We start from the raw sequence: 21,105 nt of genomic DNA on the forward strand, positions 1-21,105 counted from the left end.
TCAGACGGAAGACCTGAATACTAACACTAAAACTACAATTGGTCTCGAAGTCCATAACGACATATTTGAAATAGTTTCGGACAACCTAGAAAGTGAGTTTTCACTTTGTATTGATAAAATGATGCATATTACTTGAACGTCCACTAGATCTATAATTCATCTATTATAATGATATCATTTTATATTTAGATTTCAAACAGAATAGCAAATCTGGAAAGGACGATAATACAGCTAGTCTACATGAGAATAAACGACTCATCAGCATGACAGATTTCGCTGGTCAGGTGGCCTACTATGCCTGTCATCAAATCTATTTGTCCAGAAGGGCGTTTTATCTCTTGGTCATTGATATGTCAAAAAATCTGAAAGACATAGCATATGATCCAGAGAGACACAATCCGATTGGATCACTGTTCGAGAAATGGACTTACGAAAGTGAGTAATTCTCCAATATGTATGAACACATCATAAAACACTTATAATGTTTAGTCATATTAATGCTCACAACATCGACGTTGATTTTTGGGATTCTTTACGGTATATTATTTCAAAGGTGTAAATCGGATTATAGCCTTTTCTGGCCGTGGAATTAAAAAATTCGATTTACTGAATATGAAAAAAACCAACAAACAATAAAACAATCAATGTTGAAATAATCAGACACGAGAAATCCTCAATATTAAAAAAAAAATGATTCAATCATTGATAGACCAATCACAGTCAGGGTGACCTATTTAAATATTGTAATGGCTGCACCCACAGATAAAACGTGGATCGTTTGTTTGCAAGTAATGACAGACAAAAAGTGCTTACAAATCATTATTCTAAAAGGAAGTCAAATTTGAACGATTTATTAAATGAAACCCGTCTTAGCAACAGAGGCTATGCGTGATAGTATACAACTTTAAACAATTTTTGATTGGTTATTGGTCAATTTTTACCGAGTCGTCCATCCTAGACTACAAGTCACGCGATGATCACCGAGTTGTTTTTTTTTTTATCCAAAAATGCAAGCCAGTTCTCTGATTGGTTGAAATACATGTATATATTTATAGTGCAAATCACATTCTCCTTTATGAACCAACCAATTTCAGCGCGCGACACAATCCGTTCACATTGACTATGAACAGATTATGAACTAGCTTAAAGCACGCGACTGAGAGAACGTAATAGTTTGAAAAAAATAGAACAATTGTTACGAAGATCTCGCAAGTCACACCTTTGGATTAAGATTGTAAACTTACATGGATTTTCATCCCAATCTTGCGGTCTCCTACCTCCAAAATACAGTGCACCTTGCAATGTTGATAAAAGGCAGGGTGAGACGAAGTGTGACGTCATGTCAATGTGTTGACGTACGTCACGATAACTACTGTTACAGAGGCTAGGAGTTCGTTTTATGCAACAAAATAGAAGTAATGTAAACAAACGGTGTTTTAGTAAATGAATATAAATATAAGAAGTGAACATCACTTTTGAGCTGTTCATGGTCAATATGAACGGATTTGGATTTGAGGCAAATTCTCTGTGAATCGCTCGATTCACAGAAGTTGCCTCAAATCCAAATCCGTTCATACTGACCATGAACAGCTCAAAAGTGATGTTCATTTCTTAAATATATCAATATTCATAATTCAAGGATTTTCTTAATCACATAGCCACGGCTATGACCTAGTGTGTAGTCAATCAACAGATATATTAAGTCATCAACACTAAAGTATCTGTTTATATAATAGTGGGATTCCCATATCATAATATGGCCAGCTTATTGTAGCCAACACATGTGACCCATGGTTCTGAATCTAAGCAGATATTTACAGTCTTCTTTATTTTTAGATAGATGATTAGGTCTTTCTAAATATTAAATCTTAGGTTCAACCTCCAGCCGAAATTATAATTGATTCGATGTATTTTTTTCCTATTGGAGAACTTTTTTTTTACATACATTTTGATAAGAATCAAGCAAAGTAAATGTTTGCGGGGATAAAGATTAATTTGCAGTAACCATCCGTAATTTAGAGGAAAAGGTACTGGGTTAATTAAACTTACATTCCCACCAAGTCTCACTTAGACATAGTGTGAACGCTAGTGTTAGAGCAATCGTTTTACGACCCTAAATACTGAACTAATAACTATACATGTATATAAACTTTAAACAACCACATACTTCATGTGATTTGAGCTTTGCCCGAATTGATATCTAGATATTCAATGTTTGATGTTTATTATATGTACTTCGTTACTAGCTTGAAAATACGGATGTATATTTAATTGCTGTTATAAAATTTAGAAATTCATTTCAAAATTAAGGATTATCTCCCTCATGCATAGCTCTTATCCTTGGACGAATTTGGCTCCACTTTTTTGGCACGCTGTTTTTGGCTATATTTAGCTCTAAAACTTTATAGTTATTTCGGATTTCAAACATTTCGGTTGAGCATCACTGAAGAGACATTATTTGTCGAAATGCGCATCTGGTGCAACAAAATTGGTACCGTATAAGTTTTACATGTAACATCACTGTGACGACAAATAAGATGGAATAAAAATATGGGGCGTGTGCATGATAAAATCCGGTAGTTTTTAAAAATCACATCACACAGGGACCAACTGTAAATGAAACATGCAATATCTCACTTACACCAAGAAGAATACCTAATTATCATACCTTTCAAAGGGAAGAATGACACTGATGCACCATAATTGAAATCGTTCATATATCATTTGTCATTTAAATCACCATGACTTGTTTCATGTAGCTAAGTGGATAAACATTGTAAAAGGAGTATATGTGTATCTCTGGTGGCATGCATCGTGATCTGATAATCCCTAACTATAATTATGATTAATTCAAACTTGGCATTTTATCGATTGGGCAACATATATGTGCACACATGTTTAAGCAATTAATTATTTTTTTTAAAAAAAAAGATGTAGTCTCATACCTACAATGGTGTGTACATACAAATTGAATAACGCGCGTTATGCAAATTTGCTTGCGCACATCGTTGCAGATATGAGACTCCATTTTTCAAAGATTAATAATTCATTGGTGATATTTACTTTTAAAAAACCTTTTTAATGCGTGCAGTTTATATATATATATATATATATATATATATATATTTATATATATTGCAAATGCCCGCCTAATTCTTTGGGTATGTAGCGATTACGGAACAGCCGTGGAAAGCAAACTGTGATATCATAACGTAAAAGAAAAAAGTGCGCAATGCTGAAAAATATTAATAATCCACTTCTTGAATTAATTTTTTCATAAATATCATAAAAATCAACTTGTTAAGAAAGTTTATAATCTGATCTGTGTTTAAACAGTTAAATATATCTAATTGTAAACAGCGTAGGCATGGCCACTATAGGTACTAATCGGCCATGTTGTCACTTCGAGAAATTGAAAGTACAAATCATTGAAAAAATTCTGCACTTGGATTAATTTCCTGTTATTGTTCGGTAATATTAACCACATATTAGCTTTATCTGGCATCGAAGGGGACGGGACTGTTTTTATTCGACATATGTGTGGCCAAGCACAGGAACTGCATGATATTTTTGTCTGTAATAATAATATTAGGGGAATTATACCATGTCATCCCTTAATAGGGAGTAATGGTAATTTTATTTGTAAGTTGTATGGTATAAGACCCCTACTGTTTTATTACAAAATCGCCGGTTAAAGTGCTCCTGTGGGCCAAGATGCAGATACCATTCTCGACAGTGTTCAAACGCCTAAAGAGATTAATAATGATTCGGTCTTTGCAGTTAAAGGCACATACCATTCAAAATTCTCCAGTGTATTTATCACAGGATTAATATAGTCAGCCTCATTTCCATTACAACTACTCTAGACTTTATTTTCATTTTCATTTGATATTGAATTAACGAACGTGTCGCGCGAGTAAGAACAAAATACATCACCACGACAATTTTTTCTTTCATAAAATGTACACATAATGAAAGCATTGCATGTATAAAGGGGAAATAGTACAAATCCATTTTATATAGACCTCAATACTAACCATTGGCTATCTCACTTATTAATTTTTAAAAAGTAATATCGCCAACATTTCAAAGTTTATTCTAAGTGCTAATAAAATAAACGACAAAAATTGTATAGGGTTCCGTTGCATTTATAGATCATAGTTGTACTTGTTTACAACACACAGCAATCCGCATTAAATTGTACTCTTCATTTCAAACACATCGCTATCATGGTAACTTCCACAACCATTTCTCGATTTTGTGAGAGTATTTTTCATCCTGATAATTAAGTCAAACTTCTATAATATTTCTTTCAATTCCATATAATTTCACTCATATATTAGTCAATCACGTAACACCCAAACATTTATAGATCTGCTGAATCCTGGGTAAACTGCACTTAATTTACACATCCTAGATTCCATGATACAAGTGTATCCAAAGTAAAGTAAGTTTTATGGTCCAGTAGCTTAAAATACAATCCATTAGAGAATATTTTAAACAACCACCTAGTCCTTGACATAATGTGAGCTTTCTCCGAATTGATTGGTAGAAATAAAATAATTGGTCTTTTTGTTTGATGTTTACCATATTCGGTATCTGATTTTTTAAAATGAAGATTGGTCGTAACACATTTTCTTTTTTTTTTTTTGATTTTGTAGACTACTTTGTTTTCTGGTTGCAATCCATCAAAACCTACTGTGACGACAAAAAGATGAAAGAAAAATTCGGGGACCGTGTGGGAGCAAATCCGGTGATATTAATCGCATCACACAGGGACGAACTAAAAAAGAAAAAAGTAAGATGTAACTTGTGAAAGAAGAATAACTCATCCCAGTTTTATCAAACGAAAGTACACAGATGAATCAAAATGAATGTCAGATACATGTCTGAAAATAAATAAACGTATTTTTATCTCAGTTCATCAAACCATCAATCTGGCAAAATATGGATAGCGCGTTCAAGACATAATTTTAAGTTGAGTTAACTCAGGTGACCTACTGCAACTGACCAACGTACATCCGTGTGAGCTGATCACTCTGGGGACTTTGGGACGAAACAACAGCTGCAAAAGATTAAACAATGAAGAAAATATTCTTTACAACCCCATATCTACAAGAACAGCTAAATGCATAGTGATGTATAACAGGAAGGCCTCTACTAAAATTGTGAATTTCATTATCCCCGCCTGGGTATAGTTTCGGATTCCAGGGCGGGTCCAAGCTAGGTGCATGTGTATATACAGTCTATATTTATAATTTAAAAAAAAGTAGCCTTCTTAATGCAATTTATACTAAATTAAAACTACATAAGTATTCAGAAGGAGTAGGAGTTCTTTACCAAAATTGTAAATTTTATTATCCTAAGGATGGGGAAGGGTTTTGGGTTCCAGAGAAGAGCCAGAAATATTACAGTGATTACTGTCTTTATCATTTGAAATACTTCTTTAAATTTGTTGATATAGTAGGAAAAAAAACTAAATGCATACTGAACCAAAGCAGAAAACGATATACCAAAATTTTGCAACATGAGGGTGCTGACTTTAGGACGGGTACAAATTAGTCAAATTGTGTTGATGTTACGTATTTCGTATAGTGTAAAGTATTTTACCAGTTAAGGCGCTTTTCGGGGATATTGAAGTTTTAAGAACAAATCTTTTATACTGATGCTAAATATTAGAATTTAGCTAAGATATGCAGAACTGGATTTTTTGAATACATTTCATATGTTCATAGCGTATGCTTACTCCTTTAAGGCATATAATATACTCAGGGTTCTGTGTTTGTCCAACTCTTAGTTTCCTATAGTAGTGGTGAGATTGCTCACTGTTCGTTGTCTTCGCCTTTCATTTAACAACTGCTATTTTCTATTTTTTAATCTTAGAAAACAAATACTTTAATTAGACGTAAGATGATGAAATATTGTTTATGCAATGAGTAAATATCTGTTTTTATCTATTTCTGTTTTTAGTTTTGTGGTGTAATCAGTTGTTTATCTCCCGTCGGTTGCTTTTAACGCTTCTGTAAATTACCACTGTAAAGGAAACCAATTGTTGACACCATGTCACCAGAAAACCTACATATTCATGAAATAGATCACCAAAATTAGTGAAATCCGAGCCCCTTTGTGTACATGTATTGTGTATACCTTTACATGTATAGTACACAAATTTCGAAAACTATTATTAAATTAATTTTATTTTACTTCTTGTATGTCGGTTTAACAGTTCTATGCATATTAACTTTGACTACATGTTACTTCGTTTACCTGATCAAGACATATTGATAAAGGGCTCACGGCTGGTGTGACCGATTGACAGGAGATACTCACTCCTTGTAGACACCGTATCCCATCTCTAATGTTGTCCCTCTAATAATTTGTATCGTTATGGGATTCCATTAATACCCATATGGTGTCTATATCTCTCAACTGATTCTATACCCAGGTGATTGTTCTGCGTATAATGATCATATCAGTTTTTCAATCAAACAAGGCTACTGACAAACACGTTGATGGTACAGGGGCTTCAACAGTCTCGTTTTAAGTCAGCGTTTTGCAAATGTTGTGGTTGTTATAACAATCTTATTTGCCAATACAACCTATCATCTGGTCAATTACGCTGTGACTTATTTCATACTGATTGTTAGGCCGTTCTTGGCACACTGATTTTAATTACGGATAACTCCGTTTACCCGATCATGATATAAGACTCACAGCGGGTGTGACCGGTTAACAGGGGATGCTTACTCCTCCTAGGCACCTGATCCCACCTTTGGTATATCCAGGAATCCGTGTTTGCCCAACTCTCTATTTTGTATTGCTTATTGGAGTTATGACGTTGGTCACTGTTAGTTATCGTCACCTTTCAAGAGACTGATCACTGTTCGTTATTATCGCTTGTTCCTTTACATATAAGGTACATTGATCATCGTCTGATTTGATGTTTTTCCACTACGCTCACTGTTCGTTATATTCACCTGTTTCTATCAAATTAAACTTTGCACATGATAGAAAGATATCTTCCAGAGGAATTTTACTCATAGGATAAAATAAAACTTGATAGTGAAAAAATTAATATTTTTCATAGATAAAAAATTATAAATGAAATGTGAAGATAACGAACAGTGATCAATCTCATAACTCCTATGCGGTGGGATCAGGCGCCTAGAAGGAGTAAGCATCCCCTGTTGACCGGTCACACCCTCGGTGAGCCCCATATCCTGATCAAGAAAACGGAGGTATCCGCAGTCAAAATCAGTGTGCCAAGAACGGCTTAACAATCGGTATAAAACACGTTAGACAGCATATGACCCAAAGATAGGTTGTATTGACAAACTAGATCGTTATAATGATCACAGAACCATTATATAATGTTTCCCATAATATCCACAATTCATTTATGCATAATATTATTTACAAATAAAACGTTTGTCTAAACTGTTGACATTAAAAATGTGGCCATATTACTAAAAAAACCAACCGATTTTTATCATTTTGATTTACTAAAATGTCTGATTTTTTTTATGTTAACCTATACCAATTCTGGTTTTATGTATCTGACATCTTAAAAAAGGTTGCAACATACACATTTTCTTAGGTTATTAATGAAATTAAACTATATTGAGTGGAAATTAATACAGTTTTTCCAATTTCAACCATTGATATTGATATGTCATATGACGGTGGAACTACTTTAATACTGGAACAGGTGTCATGATCATCATATTAATTCATATTCAATGTTCTACAATGTATCTAGTAAGAAATGTGATGAGCTAACGTACATATGATTATAATATATCAATTCCAAGTCAGCAATGTATTACAAAAAGGTCATTGCGTCAGACCGATATTATACGCATCATGAATTTCATAAGTATATCAATTCGCTGTTTATTGACACAGAAAGTTGTCGTACTGCATGTTTTTGTCGAACAATTCGCCATACGTCGGACTTGCATTAATTTTGCAAATGCTTTCATAACTTTACATTCATGGACTACGATGGATTTAAATATAAACCATGTTCAAAATAAGTACAATTCATAACGGGAAACTGCGAAATAAATTCACTAAAATTGTATTTTTAAACAAAATCAGGCTGAACCCTCAATTTTACAGGTATTCTTAATGTAAACCATAAAACGAAATTCACCCAATTTTACGTAATTCTAAATTCATTGATGATTGATTTGTGCAGTGATAAAACATTTCAACAAGCGGGTTGCATAAGCAAATGCAAAAAAAACAAAAAAAAACACACTTAGTTGAAAGAAGTTTCAACTTATACTTTCAGTAACATCCGGTGTTGGGATTTATGATGAGATTTTTTTTTTAAAGATGATCTTCATATTATGTAGGTAATTTCCTAATGACAAGATTATAGGTTTGATGTCATATATCTATATTGTCCCCGGAAGTATAGTGTGTCACTAACACTTCCTGTTACCTTTTCATAATAAACTACACAAATTTGGGAATCACCACACCGGGTATTTACGTAATACGGATGAAATATTTAATTCGTTATGGTTACCCATGACATCTGCTGTTTGCAATTCATTTCTTTACTTTGGGTTTCAAAACATGTGAAATATATATTTCTCCCTGTCTAAATCTAAATTTGATATAGAGTCAGGACCCAGAAATTATAGAGTTTGCACTTTTCTAATGCAAATGAGAGGATAGCAGTGATCAACCTCATAACTACTGTAAGGAATACAAAATTAAGAGTTGGACAAATAAGGACCTCCGGATATACTGGATATTAAAAAAAATGCAAACACAATATTATTCAGGTTGCATTCGGAGTTCCATCAACATATGTATATGAATGGAATTAAGTTTAACTTTTGCTGTAAATATTGTCTGATATTAATTGTATTATGATTTTCGTCATAGGTGAGAAAACCCGAGAAGCCAGCCAACCGTAGCATGATTGGATATCCGTTTTATGAGGAGTTGGAGAAATGCTTGCCTAAAGAACAGACATTAGGGGGTCTTATTTCACCCGAAAGGTATTTCGAAGTTGAGTGTCCACCTAGATCTCTCTCTAAAGAACAAGAAGATAGCATCGATGAAGTCAGGAAATGCATTGTTCAGACAGCAACGAGTCTTCCCCACTGGGGAGAAAAAATACCAACTCAATGGTCGTATTTTGAGCAAATTGCTCATAAAAAAAAGAAAGAGAAAATTCTCAAAAGAAAGGACTTGTGGAATATGGGTACAATTCAATTTTCAGATGAGAATGATATGGATGACATGCTTCGGTTTTATCAGGAAATAGGGCAAATCATCTACTTCTCAGACGAGGGGCTTCGAGATGTGATTATTCTGGATGTCCAATGGTTTGTAGATGCCTTTAAAGCTATCATTACAGACCCAACGCATGTACGTCATTTTACAGAGAGAACAAAGGAATGGAACGATTTTGAAGAAACTGGCAAATTGTCTGATGCGACTTTATGCAAAATATGGAAAGAAAATGACAGAGAATGTTATACCGACTACAAAGACAAAATTATGCCATACATGGAAAAGCTCGGAATACTAGCTAATGTCAAGTCTCAGGAAGCGAAAAGAAAGAGTCACAAGAAAAATGAAAACAAGTTTTATTATATCCCTAGCATCAATAAGAAGGATCTTAAAGACGAACACAAGCAAATCATTGATGAAGGAAACAAGACACCCTTGTTTATATTCTATTTTAGAAATTACCTGCCCCATTTCTTCTCTTATCGCCTGTTCGTTAATTGTTTTCGGAAATGGGAATCCCTGCGAGACGATCTCTTCTTTAAAAATGCTGCCTTTTATAGCGTTCAAGGAGGAGACCACAACATCGCTATTGCAGTAAGCAAAACTTCAATCCAGTTACAAGTATTTACACTAGCCAAAAATATCAAGCTGGAAGAAGAGGAGACAAAGAGTATACGGTCGGTTGTGGAAGAGATGATCAACGAAATTACCACCACATTTCATGAACAAGTCGAATGCGAAAAAGGATTTGCTTGTAAGGATCTGAAAATAACGGAAGAAGATGAAGATATGTTTCTGAAAGAAAAAGACGTGGCCCAGTTACAAACTAACCACCGACCATGTCCGAAACATCTTATGAAATCCGAGAGTCATCCAATAGATAGAGATAGTCTTCTGAAGTACTGGTATAAGGTAATTGGTTCAGACACCATTAAGAACTATGTATCCCTTCATCTAAATCTATAACATTCATATGCAACTCCATTTTCCTCTTAACATTGTTGCTACCTTAAATCAAAGGTTGATATTTCATACACTTTCACCTTTTGATACTTGAGCTAAAGAATCGCTCTCCCACAAGAGTTCGCGCTACACAAGCTTCTATTGTATCTCTACCGACGCCATTGTAGAAATATTTGTACAGCCTTTAGCAATCGCTTTAACAAAATCGATTTTTGTTTGAACATGGAAATAAAGTAGCCAATTAATAGCAAATGCAACTCTCTTAATTAAATCACAGAAATTCCTCTTTAAGATTTGTCTTAACTTCTGATATTATCGAGAATGAATACACATCATTTTCGATATGCAATGAAATATACTCGTGCTTCCAGAATGTTTAAAAAAAAACACCAGTAAATTTTTTTATTGTATTTTACACAATGGTGTGAGAATTACAATTGTATCTGTAGAATATTGGAAGAGGTGGACTAACTGAAACACGACTCCATTCATCATAACTCCCTATCTCTCTCTTATGTGGTTTCATGTTTTATCTTTTAATTTCAGGGCGCAAACCCCAATGCATCACAGCTGGATAGTACATAACAGCATATTTTATTTCGAAGAAAACTTGCCGCATACTGAATGGTGCTGTGTGATTTTTACCAATATGTACATATTTCATATTTCACTACTCTTTTGAAGTGACACGAATTAACTCTAGTTTGGGAGGTTGTTTGCTATTTTTGATTAAGGGCAAGTCTCTTACATAAGGGACAAAGAAAAGCAAATTATTTTCAAAGATATAACTCAACATCTATATATCATTAATGGAGCATTATTGAAGCAAATTTCTATGTATAGACGTTCTGCAACTTCTAATATGATAAAATGAGTATTATTGGTTATGTAGTACGGGATTTATTGAGAAATCGTGTAGAAAACGTTGATGCTTCTTACCTCTTCACCGAAAAATATTTTGCAAAGCATTATAGAACAATTGCTCAGAAGATTCTAACTAATATCCAAACTTTAAAGTTATTTTACGATCCTTTTAAAGGATTTCCGGAGCTAGTCTTAAAGTTGTATATTCCAATGAACTGGAAACCGAAATATCTTTCTTAAACGTTGTAGAACAAACGTTGTAGATTGTGATAAAACCTATTAACGTATATCAATTTTCAGGGACCAGTTGCTGATTTGAGGGACCAGGGGGTCAACAGTGTTTGTAAAGATTTCGAAATCTTTAATGCATTTTTGAAGCATTATTGAAGCAAAATGCTTGTTTTAGCGTTCTCCAACTACTGATATAAAGAAAATATTTCGTCATATAATACAGGATTTATAGTGAACTAATGTACGAAACTTTTTATTTTATCGTTACAACGAGAACTATTTTGTAAATCTAAAGATTGTTATTCTAAATAATATTCACGGTTCAAAATCATTCTTGCGACTCCTTCCTAAGAAATTCGAGTGCTGCTCCCAAAAATTCGACTATCTCAAATATCTCGAAACTGAATATATATTTTGTTCAATGTCGTAGAACAACTATGGTAAATAATTGTAAGACGATATCAAGGTTTAGGGGCCAGTCCCTAAAATGAGAGGTCAGGAGGGATCAATAGTATTCTCTAAATACCTCACAATGTACAACAAATCTGAGGCACTGTTGCAACTTATTTTCTTTTTCATTTTGACGTTGTCCAGCTTCTCTGCTGATAGACTGTAAAGAGTGTCGGCTACTGTACACCCTTTTGAGATTGTTCCGTTCCAAATTTCTTTGATTACTTTAAAAGTGTCACCGTTTCATCCCGTGCAAAGGGGAGGGGTTAATTGTTTTTATGTTTTGAAATAATTCTCATTCCACTGACAAAAACGTGGAATTCACATCCAAATGTTAGACCTAGGCCGAGGATCCACAAATTGTAATGCCTATGTCATTGACAATACTTTATGCTCCTGTCAAGCAGTGTTGGAATATTTTTCATTATGACATACATCTACTAAATTATTACATTCATCTTTATTAGATCGATTTAAAATTGATGAACATATCGTAATGATCCGCATAAACAAAAAGCCATCGTCTCGGTAAATTCGATAAATCAACTACTAGTAGACTGAAGAATATTTTTCAGAAGTATGATTTTAAAATAAACTCACTCCGATTTTTCTCGTTTGAATAATTAGATCTATACACATTTATAGCGAGCTAGGCCCAGTAATAGATTACAGTACATGTAAGTTTTTAGCTATACTGTAAAATACTACAGCAATACTTATACTTGTATATAATGCTATACCAACATTTTGTATTCTGGATTAATATGTATTCTTGCATGTATTAACATTGTTATTTACTGTGTAGCACTGGAAAAGTGACGGAATTAGGATCCCCTCTGTTTGTAACAAAACACATACGAACATTAACTCTTCTGGGTATCTTCATTTCAATTCCAAGAGCTCTCTAAAGATTAAATGGGCTGTTAAGTTCAAGATAGTACAGACATTATAAAATCCCAGGTAAACATTTTCAACAAGATTTCCTCTTTAAAGCATCTTTATAAGGTACTAAATTGAAAGTGGTTGTCTTGGAATGCATTTATTATGATTTTGATTAAAGTCATACTTTTTAAGGAGGTATGCTACACCAAAGAAATTTGATATGAATGAAAAGTGGAGGATATGTACAATATTTAAAAATTGAAAACTTTTAAAATTTACTTTATTTTGTAAAAAAAAAAAAAAATGCAACATTTTTTGTTTACGACGTAATCGAGGGTTTTTATAAGGGGTAGATCTGTAGCTCTCTGATCTATCCCAATATTTCCTCAGAGAGCTACTGTTCTGCATCTCGTTTAAGGTTAGGCATAAAATTGAACTTTTATGAAAATCACCGTATTTGACACTCAATCTCTGAATTTTGTAATATATAATCAGTTTGGTTGTTTCTCAATATATTATTGTGCATTGTTTGTAAACATTAATGTCAACTTATTTCTGAATAAACATATTTTTTTAAACTAAGCTATGTATTTTAGATGATATATAGTGTAGTCGGTGTATATTTTCATATTTTACCAATGTATTTAGTGTTTCTTTTTAAAGTTCTGTACTTTTATGTATTTTTTCAATGAAATTTTAAAACATCTAAATGCATTAATATTGACTACAATATTTTGGCGTTAATCTTCACAATGTACACTCAAAATGCAAAGACAAAAGGAATTAAGTCTGTAATATCTCATTAAGTCTTCATGCTATCTAAATATAGTTTCACATATTAATCACTAGTAAGAGCATACTGTCAACACTTTGTGTTTTGTTAATGAATTTCATATAAAAAAAATACCTTGATTTGTGTGTACTAATTTGGATGTAAAATTTATAAAGAAGGCAGACGACGTTCAGTTGATCATATATTTTTAATCAAATCATGTACATCCCCATATATTGGTTTGACATGAACCTGTACATACCTTCTTTGATATGAAAGAAAACGTTCAAAAGTCTAATGATATTCAACATAACTTTCCGATCATTTTTCTTTAAATGTATCTGATGGAAATGCCATTTTCCGGAGAAAATTCGGACTAAATTTTTCTTTATTTTTATTGGAATCATATAGAAAATGTATTTTATTTTACCTGTTAGTATCCGGACACATACTGTGTGAATGGTGACCATTAAATATATTCAAATCACAACCTGCTTGTTTTTAATGCATATCTTGGGATCTACCACAGCTGAATTTTTGTTTTTCAACATTGGACACATCGGAGGCCGTTTCCTTAGAAACCAATTATTGTATCAATGAAAAAATTCTCACATTTTTTTAACAGGATAACCTCTTTTCTGTAACTAATCTACGGTCATAAACTATTTCTAATTCCTTTCATTTCATTATCATATCCCCTTTATTAGTCCAATACCGACGAAGTCGAAGATGTTACTAAAACGAGGAACGGAAAACGGAACAGAATTTTAGAATAAGAATGATTGATGTAGCTAAGATAACACCAAATATTGAAAGAAAATATTTCATTATGATTAAAATCAAAATTTGGGGTAAAAGAATTTTATCTTAAAATTCTGCATCATAAATTGATTAAGCGAAGTTAAACGTTTGTACTAAGAATTTACAAAGCGTTTTGCAAGAACTTTGAAATATCGGCATTCATAGATGTGTTAACGAGCAGCGGTACCTATTGGTAAATAATGGAAAAAGCATACCCCGTTGGCAAAATGTCATTAACGCACATTTACATGTAAATTTACACATAATACCGTGTATGTGTATATTTACAACAAGGAGTGTAGTATGTATATAACAAAGACAATTCATGACCGCAGGTCAGATTTTCATAAATTTCCGTATTTTAGATGCAGAAAAAAGACGGAAAAATGGATGAAACTACGAAAGTAAGGAAATGAGGAAAACATCTGGAAAATATTTTGAAAAAAATACCGGAAGGTGGACTAAGTCTATATTCAATCAGAAATGCAATAGGAATGCAGAACTTAGAAAAAAAATTCATCTGGAAAAATACGGAGCTCTGAACTTAGAAAAATATATTCAGTTACCCCTACTGATATAAAAAACTTTGAAAAGAAAGTCTTTTAAAGAGAGATCGGGTTCATAATTTAAAAGCATAGGGTGTGTTATTAATTTATTTACTGGAGCCAGGTCATGAGGTCAGACAAAACCAATGGATTTGATGTTTAATGCCGTTTTACAACAGTTGACAAAGAATTTATGTACATGTAGCTGGAGAATGCAGATGTTACGGTATGTATACAGGCAATCTACAGTGTATTTTATAGACTGGTTAATTTTGCTCTAGATAGACATTAGGATTCTTCCTTACAGTGTCCATTCAATATTGAATTGACTATCAAAATAACTATGGCACCATTAATTAGAGACATGTGTGTAATTTAACACTCTGGTTATAAGGGGTCTAGCTGTAGGTTGTTTTATTACTAATTAATCTTATTTGTAATTTTATTTTATTTTTTCAGAAAGTGTTCTGTAGCTGTTCTTCATGGATGATTGTGAATATTTCCAAAATGAGGATATTTAAAAAGTTTAATCGAAAAATAGCTTTATCAAATGTGTACCTTCAACCATGACTGTCTAAGTGAATTTTCTTTCACTGCTACAATATGTATATGAATACAGATCCTTTGAAATGCATAAAAAATGGATGGAACTTACGGTGGCCGGTGGAGTTGTTGTGGATGAAACTCGAGTGATTTTATGACCAAATATAGAACAAGTGTCGAAGTGAACAAATCAAAGAACTGCACATGGTTGCAGATGTGTGGTTTTATCAATTTATCTGTTTATTTGTTAACAGAACTTTGAATTGTAACTTTTAAAGTTTCATTATGATGCAATAAATATTTCCATAAGAATTTAACTGAAGTTTATTGAAGAATTTTCTCTCTCTTTTTTTTTTTTTTTTTTTACATTTTTTGCAGATTTCCGTATTTCTGTTACAGATTTCCGTATTTCTATTACATATTTCTGTATTTATGCATATTTGTTAGAGATTTCTGTATTTCTATTACACATTTCCGTATTTCTATTACAGATTTCTGTATCTATGCATATTTGTTACATATTTCCGTATTTATGTATTTTTACTAACATATTTCCGTATTTCTGCATTTCTGTTAAAGAACTTCATATTCCCTCATTTCCACATTTTAAAAATGTGTCCGGAAAAAGAGTCTCAATACTCCCGTCCGCATTGTTTCCTTCATTTAAATGCGGAAAAAATCTGGAGATCTGAGGTGCGGGGATCTTATTATGTCAGCAAGTTAAACATCTTGTGTTTGATAGATTATTTTTAACTAACAGAGACTTTGTGACCGCAGAACTCCAATTCTAAATAGGGAGGACATCTAGCAGTTTATTTCTAAACTAAACATTTGTATCTTAATATTTAGATTAATAATGGGGTGACTATTTCATTGCATTCAAGCATAAATTGCCTGTTAGTCTTTTAGCTATTTCATATCTGTTTATATGGATCGTAAACGTAACCCTAGTTTTCATTAATTCTGTTTCGCTTTCTTTCCCACTGTATCTCTTCGGGTTCAACACTAATCCACAGGATGTCGGTAAATATACGAACTTTCACATAAATTCATCCCAAATGAGACAACCTTTCATACACACCGGACTCGTTCGCTTTAGAAGTTCATGTGATACATAGATACGTACTTGTATTATAACCAGATGTAGAACTAAAGTACGAATAAAATCAAGCTCGATTAAGAAGGCTTTGTTTGGGGAAAATTCTTGAAAAAATATTTTATCTTCTACACAGTTTTGTTGGGGTGGGGGTATTCATTGGATATAACATTTTTCAGTGCAAGGTGAAGATAACGAACAGTGATCAATCTCATAGCTCCTATAAGCAATACAAAATAGTATGATTTTTTTCTTTATTAATATTTTTATGGCAAGCTAATGATTTTAAAATACGAATGCAATAGTATGAAGAATATGAAACGGTAGATTCTGTGGATGACTTCCCGCTCTCTTTCTGTAATTTCTGCTTCCCTTTTTCATGATAAACCTAAATGCTGACCTCCTCGTGACACATTACTGCATACATTATTTTCTGTTTTACGTTCCCTTCCGTTTTCTGTTTCATTTTTTGCTCCGCGTTTTACATGTAGCAACACCCAGAAGTCCAACGGGTCTTAAGGTCATGATCCTTTGACTGAAAAAAAAAATGGATTACCAGTTCTTCGGACTTTTTTTGTTGTGCTTGTAGATATTCATCTAATATTTGGTGCCTTGATTTATCATAACAAGTAACAGATCAAATTTGTCCCGTTGATTTTCACTGAGTTATGACCCTTGGACTCGAAGGATAGCATGGAGTTTCTATGTCATGCTTGCAGATATTAATTTAATATTTGATATATTGCTTTACCATAACAAGTTACATGTTAAGGTGGCCCATTACACTAAACTTTGATTCAATGGCTCGTTTAAGCACCTCCTATGAAGTATGATTTCACAATTGAACCAGTGGTACAGGCTCTCAATTATTTTATATGATTTTCTGTGATTTTTTCCGGAATTGTAAGAAAGGTGTTTTGTTTGTAAATAAGAGATTCTAGAGTCTAAATTTCGCTGTAATTTATTGTATTGTATGAATATCTAATAATACATGTTTAGAAGATTGAGATACACGTTCTATCTTCTAGAGAGAAAAAAAGGTTTGGGTAAATTGAAAACAGTATTTATCAAAATGGGTTTTTTTAATTTACGGATAAAATCTTTCAAAACATATCAATGATTACAAAAAAGATATATTACACACATACATTTTGAAAATGTAAAAGAAAAATTTAAATGAAATGGCCACAATTTAGAAATATGAATACATTTTAGATTGGAATTGAACGAGAGAAGAAAAAAGTACCGATCCCGATCAAAATTGATAGAAATTGCTAAAATAATCACATTGTTGCTAATTGTATGGACTTTTCATCAATAAATTAGATTTTTATAAATTCAATTAATTTGTAAACCAATTTACACCAAAGGAATGTAATTTTCTGATCACAATGTTCTCTATGACTACTCTTTTATAGTTCTGATTAGGTTTGGTTCAAATTTGAAAAATTGCAATATTTCTGAATTTTCACCGTTATGTATCAATTACTTTTTAGAATAGATACAGACCCTGAAACGTGCTACTACACCTTAAAAACGAACCGAACCGTTCCGTGCAAGAAACGAACCGTACCGTACCGTGCAAAAAACGAACCGTACCGTTCAAGAAACGTACCGTCCCGTTCAAGAAACGAACCGTATCGTTCAAAAAGCGTACCGTACCGTGCAGAAAGCGTGCAGGATAATATTATGCAAACCCCGCCCCCAAAAGCCCGAAAGCGTACCGTACCGTGCAGAAAGCGTGCAATTTATGTCACGTGACCCACTTTTTCAGCCACAGTATATTATTTTCACAATGGCGCCCGATGGGAAAGGAGGTCGTAGACTATCGCTGGCTATTCGAAGCATTATCCTCAAACATCACGAAGCTGGGTTATCAACTGTGAAAATCACCGAGATGCTTAAAACAAAGTACGATTTCAAAACTACGTGGCAAAGTGTTTGAAGATTTCTAATTCGCTATGAGACGAATGGTTGTCTACTGTTGTATTCAATATGTACTTTCCTACGTACAGTGTCTGAATCATATGAGAAATTTCTAGACCGATTAGAAAAATTGTCACGTTCTACACTGTAATATTTTCATTACTTTATTAGCAATAATTTTGACATATCTTTTTCTCTTCTACATTGATAACGACCCATATAGATAGATGTAGATTGGCGGATTTATTATATACACTAATAAACAATTTTTAATTACATCGACAGAGAAATAAATAGATACATACATGTGTAAAAGAATGTAAACAAGTTAAATTGATGCAAAGCATCAAATCGGACGCCAAAAATTATTCATTTCAGCATTTTCAAGTATTTCAACAATATATAGAAAAGGTATATGAAGCATTTTTATTGCAAACTATACACTTGCCTTACTTTTCTGTTAATTTTTTTTAATTCAATTTCAGTGATCAAAAATAAAGTCAGGGAAATGAAAATCGGACTTCGCGTGATAAAGGATAGGAATATATATGTATTATCATCATTTTATTTGATTCAAAGACAAATGCAACAGATATCTAACATTATTAATTATGAATGACTGAATGCTGACAAAAAAGGACGTACAAACTTCACGTGCAGATATCCTGGATCTTTCATAATGCCGATGATAAATCACAATAAATGTGAAGTGCAGAAAATAATCATTGTGTCATTTGCGACTTTAGTGTATTCAAAACAAAATTCACTTCTTCTTAAAAACTTTTCCAATTTAGGCACTGTAATTTATATCCGGAAACTTAATACGCTTTGTTTGTACACTTACGCACGCCCATGTCGGGGAGCAGTTCATGTAACAACTTTTTATAAAATCGTAAATTAATAAATGTCTGATGAGAAATGAAAAACAAATTGAAACGTAATAACAACCACTAAGACTTAGACTTAAGCAAATTCTAAAAACTTTTATTCATAACTTTTATGTACGTTATCAATATGGAATTATTCCATCGAAGCAATCAAAAATAACGTCTCATTTCCCCATGTGCACATTCTAACACAACCACAAATCCTGCAGCCGATAATCAAAGAGCCGAATAAGACCGATCGAGTGAAAACAAACTATCGAAACGTACAATTTATACAAAGTCAAAGCGTTCAGGCCACGCCCACCTCATTAATAAAACGTGCAAACCGTTCACAAAGCGTGCAGCTATTTTTAGCAGACCGTACCGTGCAAGAAGCGAACCGTACCGTTCAAGAAGCGTACCGTACCGTGCAAGAAACGAACCGTACCGTTCAAGAAACGAACCGTACCGTTCAGAAAACGAACCGTATCGTTCAAAAAGCGTACCGTACCGTGCAGAAAGCGTGCAGGATAATATTATGCAAACCCCGCCCCCAAAAGCCCGAAAGCGTACCGTACTGTGCAGAAAGCGTGCAATTTATGTCACGTGACCCACTTTTTCAGCCACAGTATATTATTTTCACAATGGCGCCCGATGGGAAAGGAGGTCGTAGACTATCGCTGGCTATTCGAAGCATTATCCTCAAACATCACGAAGCTGGGTTATCAACTGTGAAAATCACCGAGATGCTTAAAACAAAGTACGATTTCAAAACTACGTGGCAAAGTGTTTGAAGATTTCTAATTCGCTATGAGACGAATGGTTGTCTACTGTTGTATTCAATATGTACTTTCCTACGTACAGTGTCTGAATCATATGAGAAATTTCTAGACCGATTAGAAAAATTGTCACGTTCTACACTGTAATATTTTCATTACTTTATTAGCAATAATTTTGACATATCTTTTTCTCTTCTACATTGATAACGACCCATATAGATAGATGTAGATTGGCGGATTTATTATATACACTAATAAACAATTTTTAATTACATCGACAGAGAAATAAATAGATACATACATGTGTAAAAGAATGTAAACAAGTTAAATTGATGCAAAGCATCAAATCGGACGCCAAAAATTATTCATTTCAGCATTTTCAAGTATTTCAACAATATATAGAAAAGGTATATGAAGCATTTTTATTGCAAACTATACACTTGCCTTACTTTTCTGTTAATTTTTTTTAATTCAATTTCAGTGATCAAAAATAAAGTCAGGGAAATGAAAATCGGACTTCGCGTGATAAAGGATAGGAATATATATGTATTATCATCATTTTATTTGATTCAAAGACAAATGCAACAGATATCTAACATTATTAATTATGAATGACTGAATGCTGACAAAAAAGGACGTACAAACTTCACGTGCAGATATCCTGGATCTTTCATAATGCCGATGATAAATCACAATAAATGTGAAGTGCAGAAAATAATCATTGTGTCATTTGCGACTTTAGTGTATTCAAAACAAAATTCACTTCTTCTTAAAAACTTTTCCAATTTAGGCACTGTAATTTATATCCGGAAACTTAATACGCTTTGTTTGTACACTTACGCACGCCCATGTCGGGGAGCAGTTCATGTAACAACTTTTTATAAAATCGTAAATTAATAAATGTCTGATGAGAAATGAAAAACAAATTGAAACGTAATAACAACCACTAAGACTTAGACTTAAGCAAATTCTAAAAACTTTTATTCATAACTTTTATGTACGTTATCAATATGGAATTATTCCATCGAAGCAATCAAAAATAACGTCTCATTTCCCCATGTGCACATTCTAACACAACCACAAATCCTGCAGCCGATAATCAAAGAGCCGAATAAGACCGATCGAGTGAAAA

At 33.1% G+C, this 21,105-nt stretch overlaps 2 protein-coding genes across 2 annotated transcripts in view; both read left to right on the top strand.

Moving 5' to 3' along the window:
* The window catches only part of LOC125673012 (uncharacterized), a 1,263,960-nt gene that overhangs the window by 412,355 nt on the left and 830,500 nt on the right, over positions 1 to 21,105 (top strand). The gene's annotated exons all lie outside the window — the stretch shown is intronic.
* Positions 13 to 13,907, top strand: LOC130052943 (probable serine/threonine-protein kinase pats1). Its single transcript, XM_056159233.1, has 5 exons — positions 13 to 92; positions 190 to 435; positions 4,662 to 4,798; positions 8,902 to 10,167; positions 10,765 to 13,907. The coding sequence occupies exons 2-5, from the start codon at positions 264 to 266 to the stop codon at positions 10,801 to 10,803; spliced, it is 1,614 nt and encodes a 537-aa protein (XP_056015208.1). The 5' UTR covers positions 13 to 92; positions 190 to 263; the 3' UTR covers positions 10,804 to 13,907.

The sequence above is a fragment of the Ostrea edulis genome, chromosome 3 (genome assembly GCF_947568905.1).
Source record: "Ostrea edulis chromosome 3, xbOstEdul1.1, whole genome shotgun sequence".
Lineage (NCBI taxonomy): Eukaryota > Metazoa > Mollusca > Bivalvia > Ostreida > Ostreidae > Ostrea > Ostrea edulis.